This window comes from Urocitellus parryii, chromosome X, assembly GCF_045843805.1.
Source record: "Urocitellus parryii isolate mUroPar1 chromosome X, mUroPar1.hap1, whole genome shotgun sequence".
Classification (NCBI taxonomy): domain Eukaryota; kingdom Metazoa; phylum Chordata; class Mammalia; order Rodentia; family Sciuridae; genus Urocitellus; species Urocitellus parryii.
Window position 1 is genome coordinate 130270933 of NC_135547.1, and position 14152 is coordinate 130285084.

At 40.6% G+C, this 14152-nt stretch overlaps 2 protein-coding genes across 2 annotated transcripts in view; both read right to left on the minus strand.

Annotated features, from left to right (window-relative positions):
- Window positions 1-4255, minus strand: part of LOC113177292 (arylsulfatase L-like) — a 49124-nt gene extending 44869 nt beyond the window's left edge. The window contains 1 exon segment of the mRNA XM_077793690.1: window positions 4085-4255. Within this exon segment, the coding sequence (XP_077649816.1) occupies window positions 4085-4255 (171 nt within the window).
- An 88-nt stretch (window positions 4256-4343) lies between these two features.
- Window positions 4344-7135, minus strand: LOC144249055 (uncharacterized). The gene is made up of 3 exons (XM_077793691.1): window positions 7107-7135; window positions 5681-5710; window positions 4344-5596 (listed from the first exon to the last, which is right to left on the minus strand). Exons 1-3 carry the CDS (start codon window positions 7133-7135, stop codon window positions 4576-4578), a joined length of 1080 nt encoding a protein of 359 aa, XP_077649817.1. The 3' UTR covers window positions 4344-4575.
- Window positions 7136-14152: the final 7017 nt, after the last annotated feature.

A 14152-nucleotide genomic window follows, 5' to 3' on the forward strand; every position in this document is an offset into this window, starting at 1 on the left:
CCATGGGTTCTGACGACGTCAGTTATGTCAAATGGATGTAACTCACATTTCTCAATTTGGCAAACACTTTTATGTACATGTAATTGTAGACACTTATTCTAGATTTGTCTCTGACACAGCCTGTATGAAAGAAAATACTCAACATATTATTTCTCACTGCCTAGCTCCCACTGCCATATTCCAATAACCTTTGCAGATTAAAACTGATAATGCACCAGCTTATACTAGCTCCTTTTCTGCAGTTTTGCCAATAGTTTCATATTGACCATAAAACAGATATTTCTTACAACTCTCAGGGTCAAGCTATTGTAGAATGAGCTCATTTTTCTAGTAAGCTACAATTACAAAAACAGGAAGGGGGAAGTAGAACTCTCCAAAATATCCTGAATCATGCCATGTTTCTTTTTAATTTTCCATACATGTGACTCAGAAGGTCGCCCTGCAGCTGAGTGATACGTCTTCCACAGCAACAGGTCCTTTAGGTCAAGTTTGGCGGAAAGATTAAAAAACAGGTCAATGGAAAGGCCCAGATCTAGTGATAATGTGGAGTAGAGGTCATGTTTGTATTTTTCCCAGAAGGTGCATTTTGTCCTCTTTGGATACCTGAATGCACCATCAGACATGGAAGAACTAGAGCCAAGGTTCAAACAACTGAGGACTGATCCAGAGATGTCAGCCCTGACTCCCAGCAAGAAAAGGAACCTTCAAAGGAAGAGGGGGAAAAAAAAAGATGGCCCAGAGAGACCCAATGGTGAAGCTACCCTCATGGAAGTAGTTGAGGAATCTGATGATTCAGCAGCAAGACCAACTCAGCCTCCAGCTATGATGCTAGTAGCAATGCTAGTTCTGCTAGTTCTGTGGAGCTGCCAGGTGAGTGGGACACAGGGAGAAGCTTATTGGACTCATTTTCCAGGTCCATCTTTAGGACCCTCAGCAGTGTGGACTGCAGAATCCATCCCAGTATTTGCTAATGACTCATATATGATGGGAGGATTGACAGACACCAATGTTACTCCGTCCACTTGACTGGACTTAATTATTCTGGCTTCAGTGCTCAGGTACCTATGTGCTGGTCTCCCTCCATAAACATGCTGGCTGACTGAGAGTGTTCTTTGAGGAAAAGACAGCAGTTTGGGGGCCTAGACCAGCTAATCATATTGCCCTTGGGGACTCAAAGCCATATATTAGAACAGTTATTAAAATGAGACTTCCTTATAACAAGCAAGTAATTTCAAGAGAACTTCCACTCAATGTCCTAACCATTCTACAATAGAAATTGGCACTTTTGCTAAGTGGATGGATAGTATAAATACCTTGCCAGGGGCTGGGAATGTGGCTCAAGTGGTAGCACGCTCAACTGGCATGTGTGTGGCCCGGGTTCAATCCTCAGCACCACGTACAAACAAAGATGTTGTGTCCACCGAGAACTAAAAACCTAATATTAAAAATTTCAAAATAAATAAATAAATAAATACCTTGCCAGTACAGTTTAGGGTGTCTAGAGCTAGTGAGTATATTTTAGACTGGTCTCCTAGGATTGACAAGATTCAATTATGCAAGGGTACTGCCATGACCCCTGGACGATTTCTTAGGAACATCTTGACCTTTAGCCAAAGTGGCACTCAGAAAGATGTTTGGTGTTTGATTGCTGCCTCAGAATTTTTACATTTTACTGACAAGCCTTTACCTGACTTTGTAGGCGGAATTTTAAAGAAATTCTTGGATGGCCTGAGAGTCTGTGTTCAATATTCTTACATTTTAATTACTGGAGATCTGAAAGGTAAAAGAAAGATGATTAATATCTTGTAGCCTGTAATAGATGCAATTTAACTAATAGTATAACATAGTATGGTCGAGGGAAGGGAAGAGTGATACTTCACCAGCCCTCTTTTGTCTTATTTCCAGCTAATATTTCAGAGCCATGGTATGCTGATGCTGGTTTTCAACTCTTACAACAAATACATGGCCAGCTGACTGGACCTAAGCAAGCTCTTGGACTCTTTTACTTGAAGTGGCTGCCTTAGTTTCATTTATTGCTTCCTTGGTCACAGCTTTGGTGGTCATATCTCAAAATGTCCAGCCTGCAAATTTTCTGAATAATTTGGCTCAGAACCCTTCCAAAGGTCTTCATAATCAGATAATCGTTGATGAAAAGATTGAAACTAAGTTAAATGCCTTAGAAGGTACTGCCATAAATATTGATAATGAGCATTCAGCTTTAAAGTTCTAGAAAAGGCTCAAATGTCACACTGATTATAAATATGTGCATGTTAATGCTGCCAAATACATTGCTTCCAAATGGAATTGGAAAAAGGTTAAAAACCATTTATTGGGTATTTGGGCAAAGAATAGTAACAGCTTGAATCTTTTGGAGTTACATTATCATATGCAAGATATACAAAAAATGTAAGGTTGATTTATCAGATCCTACCTCTATAGCCAATCAAATACTTCAAGAGTTAAATGGGTTTTTACCCTGGAAACATTCTAAAATATTATGCATAGTATATTATTGGACTGTTCTCTTTGCTGTTAATTCTCTCTTGTATTGTAATCATAGTATGTTGTGCCTTCCAAGCAAGAATTTGGGAATTGGAGAGAGGAACTCATCACTTACTTTTTCAAAGAAAGAAGCGGGGATGTGTGGGGAAGCACACTGAATGAACATGCCTTTGAGTCCTGAAGCAAGAGGTTCTGAACAATTATTGTGTTCCCCAGTAACTCGGGCCTTACCTCCACTGGAATAATAAGGCGTGGCTCCAGGAGTAGGCGTTAACCCCTGGGGATGAGTTACACTCACCTGTTCCTTTGTGATCCTATTCCTTTTGCCCTTTTTCAGACAGAGGAAGTGGACATGCGCTCTACGGTCTACATGCCTCGATCTGTGTTCAGATACAAAACTCAGTGTCGTCTTTTGGAGGGCAGTCACAGTTCAGAAAAGTGTATTGAATGTTTTATTGCACAAACAGCAAAAAATTTACCAAACGGTGAATAAATTATTGGAAATGTGAAGGAGGCACACAGGCGCAATACCTACTCTGATGGCATCTCAAAGGTTCCAATATAATCACAGAAAAAGCACCCGAGTGTTTCCATCATCACATGAGTTATGCTTGCTACTGTGGGAAATAGAAAAAGACTTGCACATTATCTTAATGTCATTTTTTCTCATGTGTTATTTGCTTACACAAAGAAAGACAAATCGGTATAAAAATTATGTATTTGAGATTATAGAATTTAAACTTTTTTAGGGAGGAGACAATATCCAAATATATCTATGATAATTAGGGTGGATTTCATAGGACACACTATACCTTCACAGGACAAGAACCCTGTTTGCAGGGTGACCCAGTTACAGGAACTGCAGAGAAGCTTGTGTTTAGAAGGTGAGCTGCAGTTCTGCTGGTGGGGAGAGAAGAGCAGGAACTAGTGATGGGGAGAAGGCAGGGTCACTAATGCAGATTCAGGCACCCAAGGAACTTCGGAGCCACCCAGGCTATGACTGTGGTGAACACAAGTGCTCAGTGGGTCTGGGAAAACAGAACCCTGGCTTCCTGAGGTGCTGAGACTGGTGCAGAGTTCTCAGACATGCTCCTGCCAGGAGTCTCCAGGAAGGCAGCTGCCTCCAGCGGCAGCATCGTGTCTGCTGGGTGTTGTGCTTGACTCTGTATTCCAAGATCGTGTGTGTGTGTGTGTGTGTGTGTGTGTGACGTGCTGAGATAGTTACCAGAAAGAACTCGGGCAGGAACATTCAACGGATCTCTCGATGTCAACTCAAGAAGAGGTACAGGCTGAGGCAAAAACAATTCTGAACAAGAACTAATAAAGGCAATTTCTTCTTGTTTCCCTTTAGCGTTTCATTCCAGGTTGAATGCTCGATTTTTTCTATTTTTCTTTCAAGGAATTTGTAGTAGTAGGTTTTCACAGAGAAATGAAACCAAACTTCAAATGACTTTATTTGCTTGGGGTTGTTTCCACAAAACAGCCTTCTTCTGCTGCTCCTGCTCATCTTTGTGTCTGTCCCTGCCCATTTGGGGAACTCGGGAACGACTGGCCTCATCTTCTTGGATCCCCAGCTCCTCACCCCATGTACATTCTCCTCAGCGCTCTCCCTTAGGGACCCGATGTCACTGTTCTCAAGGTGGCCCTCAATTTTCTCTCTGGCCAAAAAAAGCATCTCCGGACTGAACTTTGGTGAGCAAGTCTTCTTCTTTATGACCATGGCAAGTTCTGACGGCTTACTCCTGGCACCCATAGCCTATGACGACTCTATTGCCATGTGTCACCCCACTGTTACTACATATAAACAAGTGTATGTTAAGATGATTCTGGGGTCCCAGCAAGTCACTGTCTCTAAATACAAAATAAAAAGAATTGGGAATGTGGCCCAGTGGTGAGCGCCACCAGACTAAATCCCCAGTACAATACATGTGTATATATATGAGCCTTTTCTTCTATTTGAAGGTGAGAAGGAATAGTGATTTACCACATTTCACACTCAAAGGATATTTCTCCAGTAAGCTTCCTACATGTTTATGAGTGAATAGTAACAACAGAAGACTAAGCCAGTTGTATTCAAGAGTGTGATTTCTCTGCAATGTGAGCTTGTTCATGTCTCCAAAGGTAAGTGGATCTAGCAAAGGCTTTATCACATTGTTGACATTCATAGGGCTTCTCTCCAGTATGTGTTCTTCCATGTCTTTGAAGGTGACTGGATCTAGCAAAGCCTTTGCCACATTGTTGACATTCATAGGGCTTCTCTCCAGTATGTGTTCTTCCATGTCTGTGAAGGTGACTGGATCTAGCAAAGGCTTTGCCACACTGCTTACACTCATAGGGCTTCTCTCCAGTATGTGTTCTTCTATGTATGTGAAGCTCACTAGATGTAGCAAAAGCTTTTCTACACTGCTTGCATTCATACGGCTTCTCTCCAGTATGAAACCGTTCATGTACCTGAACGGAAGAGAATGTAGCAAAGGCTTTTCCACATTGTTGACATTCATAGGGCTTCTCTCCAGTATGTGTTCTTCCATGAATCTGAAGGTTACTGGATCTAGCAAAGGCTTTGCCACACTGCTTACATGCATAGGGCTTCTCTCCAGTATGTGTTCTCCCATGTATGTGAAGCTCAGTGGATGTAGCAAAGGCTTTTCCACATTGTTGACATTCATAGAATTTCTCTCCAGTGTGTGTTCTTTCATGGATCTGAAGGTGACAGGACCTAGCAAAGGCCTTTCCACATTGTTGACATTCATACGGCTTCTCTCCAGTGTGTGTTCTTTTGTGTACATGGAGCTGAGAGGATGTAATAAAGGCTTTTCCACACTGTTTACATTCATAGGGTTTTTCTCCAGTATGAATTCGTTTATGTATCTGAACATAAGAGGATGTAGAAAAGGCCTTTTCACATTGTTGACATTCATAAGGTTTCTCTCCAGTATGAGTTCGTTCATGTGACACAAGGGCAGAGGGCTTAGCGAAAGCTTTCCCACACTGCTTACATTCATAGGGCTTCTCCCCAGCATGTGTTCTCTGATGTATTCTAAATAAACTGGGGTAAGCACAGTCTTTCCCACATACCTCACATTTAAAAGGTGCATTTTCAGTGTGTGTGATCCTGTGCCTTTGAAGACTTGTGAGTGAAGTACAGGTCCGACCACCTTCTTTACATTCACAGAGTTTCTCTCCAGAATGAGTTCTTTCATGTCTTCTAAATAAAGAGGAGAAATGAAAGGCTTTCCCACATACCTCACATTGAAAAGGTTTACCTCCACTGTGTGTTCTCGTGTGTCTTTGAACACCTGTGGGAGAAGATGAGGCTTCAGCACATTGTTGATATTCATAGGGTTGCCACCCAGTATGAGTATCTTCATGCCTTTGAATGTCACTGGAACAAATGGAGACTTTGCCACATACTCTATTTTCATAGGGTCCATCTCCAGTTTGTGTTAACATTTGTGTGTGAACACTTTTGGGAGTAACCACAGATTTCCTGTAATGTTTCAATTCACATGGCTTCTCTGCACATTCCTCATGCTTGTAGGGTTCATGTCCAGAGTGACATGTGACGTGCCTACGACAAAATGAAGGACATGTAGTCTTTTGCACACATAACACACTTACATGTATTTACTGTATTAAAATTTGTCTTTGTCCAGTTAAGAACTGGAATCTCACTGAAAGTTTCCCCACACTATCTTCTTGGCCTCTGAAGTTTACCACATGGCTTCTTTGAAGAATGACCAGCACATTATCAATGCTGGATTCATTCACATTGTTCTATTTATTTAAAGGTCATAAGCTTATGTTACTATGAATAACAGGTAAAGGCTAGGTTTTCTGACTTGTTCAAATTGCCTGAAAATCAACAGATTGAAAGGAAACAATCGTTTACAACACAGCTTCCCTATGGCTATCATGCAAATAGTGATATTCACATATGCAATTTCATAGTACTTTTTGAATGTCAAGAACTTTGAAAACACTGAATATCTGTTACAGTGAAGTATATATTTTCTGCAAAAAAAAATCTTGTAAGAATAAATACATTTCAAATTGTGCATATTTCTCTGGTTGGTTTGTTTTAGATATTATATGACATTCTCAGATTCCCTCCAGGATTCCTCTTGTGAGTACAATTACCTTAGAATGCTCCCAGAATGTTCAATCTGATCTTCAATGGTCTTGTCTTCCCATTTGTTTCCTAAAATGCAAAACCAGAATAATCTTTATAAATTTTTAGGAGCTAGAAATGCTTTTCCAAATCCTAGGTGCCATTTATGCTGCAATAATTCAACAACTGATTCTCTTTTCACCTTCTACATAAGTGACCAAAATAAACATGAGTTCTTCATTTGATTAATTTTAAAAACATCATTATTACCTATAGAAGCCAGGTTTTTGAGGACTTCCAGCATCACATCTCTGTAAAGGTTCTTCTGGGAAGGATCCAGCAAAGCCCACTCCTCCTGGTTGAAGTTCACAGCCACATCCTCAAAGGTCACTGAGATCTAAAATATCCCACAAATGTATAGTGATGACCAGGAGAGATTGACAGCATGAGAAATCTACACTCAACATGCATGATATTCACATGATTCCCTGACCTCTCGATGAATTCCACAATTTGGTCCATGAAATCCTTACTGAACTTGATTGTTCATGGCCATTCCAGCAGTAGAATTGGGCCACTCAAAAGGCAAACAGTAGAATGTTAGACACCCTTCCTTTGGTGTGTTCATAGGAAGTAAGAAAGCCTTCCAGGTCACTCCTAAATTCTCTGTTGGCTTTAACTATTACAGGTCCTAACATTATCCTGTGCAGTAGAGAGCTTATATTAACACTCCCAATATTACTTAAACTTAGAAAAGAAAGCTGACTGAGTAGAAAATTGCTGGAATCACAAAACAGCATTTCTGACAGATTCTGCCAACCACAGTGGCTCACTGGGCCTCCACAGTTAATGTCAACAACATGGAAATTACTGATCTCCCGTTTCCTTCTGAAAGTTTATTGTTCCCTCCTTAAATAAAGGCCTAGAATTAGGCACCACCCACAACCTCTGGGCATGGGTCACTAAGGATCTTCCCTCATAGGCAATATTTAGACAACATTTCACACAGTTGGTCACAATGTGTTCACTGGGGACTGAGCTCAATTTGGGTGATTATAACAAGAACAAATAGAAGTTTGCAGGTGATTGATTTACTCCAGAAGAAAACTAAGCCAACTAGTAATCAAACACAATGATTAACACCTTTATTCATTTTATTTTAATATAATGCTGTGAACCAAACTCAGTGCCTCACAAATGCTAGGCAAGCAATCTACCAGTGAGCCACAACCCCAGCCCCAAGCACCATGATTAACAAACATGACAATTTGACAATATCTGGTGGTTAATGTCAAAGCAGAACGGAGTGTGTGGAAAGATGGCATGTGTCTCAGAAACAACTCAATGTGCCCAAGATGTCACCTTGTCAAAAACAACGGCCTTACAAAGCTATATAAGTCTGAAAAACAGCCTTCTTAACAGACAGCAGAAAGTGCTCTTCCAAACCTCATGTCAACAATGAATGTCCAATGATTGTCAAATTCCTGTGAACAGCAGATGTCTCACTCAGATGATGGACAACTATGAGACACACACCAATGTGGTGTCTCAAGGACACTTTGATCAAGAATGGGCCACATGTGCAATGGTGGTCTGAGCACAGTGATGGTGCAGGCAAACTGGAATCTACGTGGCAAAAGGTACTCCATCCCTCTATTCTGCAGACAAAAGTCCATGTATTACACGTTGAAATGTGAAAGACTAAAACACTTTTCAGAAAGTTAAAGGAAACATGGTTTTAATTATTTATTTATGGTGGGGCAGATTAAAAACATAGCAGAAATCAAATCCAGTCCAGGGGATAAAAATCATGCAGCCACATCCCTCTCACATTTTTTTTTTTTTTTTTTTTTTTTTGGTGCTGGGGATCGAACCCAGGGCCTTGTGCATGCAGGGCAAGCACCCTAACAACTGAGCTATATCCCCAGCCCTCACATTTGATGTTTTAAGACAGAGTCTCCTCTGTTGCTTCCCTTCTGTCCCACCCCACTGGCACTCAGGGGAGTCTAGAAATGGACTGAACACAAGCCAGTTCACCACACACACCGCAGACCAAGCAGTTTCTAAGCAAATGCATGAAGCCTTCAAGAAACAGGAAGAGCACCCTAGGAGAAAGGGGAGAACACATTTCCATCCACTTTTCAACAACAAAATGTACAAAGAATACTGAAAAACAGGAAGCCATGGCTCAGCAAAGGAAAATACATGACTTGAGATTGACCAACCCTGAGCAAGATCAGACTTCAGAATCCCTAGGTTAAATTTTCTTCCTTCGTTTCTTTCTTCTTTCCGTTTTTTCTTTTCATTTCTTTTTTTTGTTTGTTTTGTTTTTTTATACCAGGAATGGAACACAGAGGTGCTTAACCACTAAGCCACATCCCCACCCTTTTAAATTTTATTTATTTACTTTTGTTTTGAGATAGGATCTAATTTGTTCAGGGCGTCTCTAACATATACTGAGGCTGTCTTTGTACTTGGAATCCTTCTGTCCATAACATGGGATTACATGCCTGTTCTGTTTCTGGTCTAAACTGTAAAATAACGCTCTTAAATATTAATATCCATGCAACCGAAACAAAGTGAAAAATACACCGGGTAGAGCCATAGAGAACTGTCTAGGACAATGAAGAATGCACACTTACACTGGAGACATCAGCCTGACTCTGCTGGATCAGAAAGGCAGACAGGAGGGCTCCACTGGACTTCAGCCAAAGGGGAAGCACACAGAGTTCTCAGGGTCACAGCAACACCCCCAGGACAAAGCACATCCTGAGCCATAAACCACACCTCTACAAGCATGCAACCCCAAAGAAATCCCATGTATGCTCAAAGAACATGGAGGGTAAAGCAGAAATCAGATAAGAAGCATCCAGAAAGCCTTTAGACAAATGGAGGTGATGCACAGGGCTCTAAACAGATCAAGAGAAAGAGGTGACTCGAGAGCAAAGGTGACCATTCTAAAGGAAATAACATGTAAAAGTCCACCATAGGAAATCTGTAGAAAACAGCACAGGGGATGCTTCATTGGTACCTAAGTCATCGAAAGCACGTTTCAGAAAAAGAAGAGCTAAAGCAATCATTGAAACGTCCACTTCAGGAGACCAGAGAAAGAAGAGCAGGTAAACCTAAATCAAGCACAGGAAGGTAACAGAGTGGGTGTTGATGAAACCACAATCAGGAAATCCGCAGTCTGCAAAATCAAGCCCTTCATGAACATCAGCCTCACTGATAAACTGACATAAGGCTAAGAATACAGAGGACAGGGATTGGGCTTGTGGCTCAGTGCAAGAGTGCTTCCCTAGCATATGGGAGGAACTGGGCTCAATCATCACCACCATGCAAACAAAATAAATAAAATAAAGGAATAAAATATACAATAACTTTAAAGCAAAGAGCAACAGAACTGATAAACTAAGAGAATTAAAAGTATCATCATGACAAATGCATTGAGATTAAAGATTTTCATGAATATGTGCTTGACACAAATTAGACAACTTAGAGATATTGGACCATTTCTCGGAGAGAGACAATCTCCTACAACTTACACACAGGGTAAATACACAAAAGAGATGAGCCCATGGTTACCGAAAAAACAGACTCAATAACTAATTACTACCCCAAAAGACAAAGCAAGGCTCTGACATCTCAAACAGGCTTCCATGAGACACGTAAGAACTGCCACCAACTTTCTACTTTTTTTCCTACAACACACAAGGCAAGTTGAACCTCCTAATTCTTTTGAGACTTAAGTTAACATATTATCCAAATCAAATAGATAAAGAAAAGTATTAAATAAAAAAGGATATTATGAATGACTCTCATGATCATCAATGCAAAATTCCTCATCAAACATTACTGAATTGAGACCCAAAATAAAATTATATACCGCAGCCAAGAGGGAATTATTACAACTCTGCGAGGCTGATTCAAAACTGAAAAATCAGTTAACATTACCCATCACAACACAAAGCTAAATAATAAATATCATGACTACATCAATAGTTAAAGAAAAAAGTTAAGAATAATGGAAAAACACACTCAAGCTCAGAAAAACATCAATGTCTTTATAGAGAGACAGCATGATCCTTTTCTCTATGTGGAATCATGAAGAATCATGAAAAGCAACGAGAAGATATTAGTGTTGTCATGCTAAATAAGAGGACAATTATTATATGATTGACATCAGCCAGCTGGGCATGGAGGCAATGCACATGGTCTCTAACACTCGGGGGGCCTGAGCACTAACACTCAGGGGGCTGACCAGGATGGTCACCACTTTGAGTCCGGACTGTGCAATTTAGCAAGTCTGTGTTTAAAATAATAATAATAATAATAATAATAATAATAATAATAATAGAATTGGGAATGTAGCTCAATGGTAGAGCAGCCCTGAGTTCAACAACCAGCACCAAAAACAAACACCTCTTATACAGCACCAATAAAAGAGAAATACTCATATGTAAATCTGATAAGAATCTATAAAAAAAAAAACTGCAAACTTCTAATGAGAGTGTAAAAGACAAGGCAAATACATGCAGATATTTCATGTTCACAGATGAGAAGCCTCAGGGTCATTATTAATTCTTACCAATTTCAGTTATGGATTCAATATGATCCCAATAAAAATTACTTTAAGTTATGTTTTCAGTAAAAGATCAAGAACAACCAACACAGTCATGAACACTAAATTCTCAAGATGGACACCACCCGAGGTTAGGAACTACTAAAAACCTACAATCATCAAGACTGTGGTATTTGGCACAGTATAAATATATTCCACTGATTTTTTAAAAAAAGGAGCAAAGAAAAATCAATGGAAAATATACTCTCCTGGAAAAAGTTGCCAAGGCAGCTGGACATTAATATGCAAAAAAAGAAAACACATTCACTTCACAAATGTCACAGAATCAGCTCCCAGTGGAGGCTCAGACTCAAGGTAGGACACAGAGCTGGGGCTGCAGCTCTAGCACAGCACCGGCCTGGCACTTAGCAGGTCCTGGGATCACTTGTCAGCACCAAAAAAAAAAAAAAAATTGCCTATGCATCATAGTACAAAATGCAAACTTCAGAACTTCACTAAAATGACACAGAAGTACTTACAGAGAAATCTGGGCTGGCATGACAGCTTCATATGCAACATCAGACACATGATCTGTGAGTGAAAAACTTGTAAATCGAACTTGATCAAAATGAAGTTTGTGTTTTCCAAAAGATGCCTTTGAGAGAATGAGAAGACATGCTGGAGAACTGGACAAAATGTTGTCACGACACATAGTGACACTGGGTTGGTATTCAACATGCAGGAAGAACACTCAGTAAGAAAGCAAGCAACTAAGTTGGAAGTGGGCAAAAAAACCTGGAAAGACACTTATCCAAGAAATAGAGACTGTTAACACAGGTGTGAGAAGATATTCACCAGCACTTAATTAGGAAACTTTAAATTAAACAATAAGGTGCCACCAGATACCCACTGGAGTGGCCAAATGCCAAACATTGAAAGCACTGAAAGACAGAGAAAACATGAATCGGCAAGAACTCTTCCCTTGCTCATATGAACAGAAAGAATAACAGCCTCTCTGGAAGACAGTCAATCTCTTACCAAATAAACATGGTGCACTCCAGAATTAAGTCACCACACTCCCAAGTGTCTACCCAAATGAGATGAAAATGATGTGCACAGAAAACCTCACAGCTGTGACTATAGCAGCCATATCCAGAACTGCCTAAAGCTAGAAACAAGGAAGATGTCACTTTCAATACTGAATGGACAAACTGTGGTTTAATCACACCAAAGAATGTCATGCAGTAAATGAGCTCTGCAGCCTGGAAAGACACAGCACCCTTAAAGGCAGACTGGTAAGTGGGAGAAGCCAGTTTGCAATGGCCAAGTGCAGTAAGATTCCAAGTCAAGAACATTCTGGAAAAGACAACATTTTAGATGCACTAGCAGAACTGATGGGTGCCAGGGACTCAGGGAGCAGAGAGGGAGGGAGGAATGAGGAGGAGTGATGAACAGAGGGAACCCAGGATTCCCGGAGCAGTGAAACTCTTCTGTATGACATTATCTTGTAAATTACATGACACACATAATCACATCACACAGATGAGGAACCCTAAGGTAAAGGATGAACTTTGGCTTATCATAATGTGTTCCTCCATCCACTCTTCATCAAATGTCCAACACTGGTTCAGTAACTGATATCCTACGCCAACGCAAGATGTTGAAAACAGTGGAGAGTATAAATTGGAGATAGGGATGTTTGATACTATGTGTAACGAATGGCTCATTTGAATTGTCAACTTGATTGGATTAAGAGATGCTGATAGGAAGGGGCTTCTGGGTGTGTCTGTGAGGGTGTGTCTAGGAATGATTGGCATGTGAGATAGCCAACTGAGGTGGGGAAACCTCCTTCAGCTAGGCAGCCCCATCCAATAGGACAGTGTCTTGGGTGGAACAAAAGTTGGAAGAAGGAGGAAGCAGCAGCAGAGCAAGCTCCTTTCTTCTCCAATGGCTGCTGCAATGGCCTGAGGATATCAGACTCTGCCTTCTTCACTCTCCCAAAGTGGACTCTGCCAGTGATTCTCCAGGGAGTTTCCAAAACCTTTGGTCTGGACTAGGGCAGCACCATTGATCCCTCTCGTTCTGAGGCTTCAGCCTCTTGGACTCTGCAGCTACTACTTCTCAAGCTCTCCAGCTGCAGAAGGCCACCGTGGACATCCAGCTTTGGGTCAAGTAGGCCAATCTAAAAGTCCCCTTTCATAATCATACTTCCTCTTGATACTGTTCCTCTAGCGAACACTGACTAATAAATGAAATAAGCCTGAAATTGCTCTGGAAAACAAAGATTATTTAATAAAAAAAAGTGGATAAATATCTTACCATTGAGTCTCACAAATATATACCCAAGAAACAATATTACATACTGAAAACCTTTTTCATAATAATGTAAAAATAAAGGAAAAAGGAAGAGTCATAGTTTCAAATTTCAAAACTTGAGACAAAAGCAAGGAAACTGATTTTCAATACTGTGTCCATCTGGAGAGAAATGGGATAATAAGTCTAAAAGGCATTCCAAGTGCTGGTGTGGTGGTGTTGTTATGGGCGAGGCTGTATGGACAATGACCAAACAGACTCCATTTTACCCTGAGACTCCATATCATGTAAGAAATGCTTCTCCCGTGGGAAAGCCCCTCCTCTGTACCCCCTAATAGTTACCTAGCATAACATACTTGGCAACACAAAGTAGCAATTCTTATATAATGTGAAATTGTTCTCTTTGGTTTCCATTTTTCTTGGGCAATGTACCTTTGCTGTCATTCTGGTTACTGATGTGGTCAATTAGTTTCTCAGCTACCTTAGTCGTGGGGTGGGGGGGATAGAGTGGGGCGTGCCCATCAATCGTACACAAGCAAGATAGTATCCATAAGCCAATCATCTTATGCCTAATGTAACCACACTAGGAGGGTGCTCTAAATATGGCTATCATCAGGAAGGGTCTTTGTCCCTAGGGAAGGGGGTTTCTAAGAAGTTCCATGTCC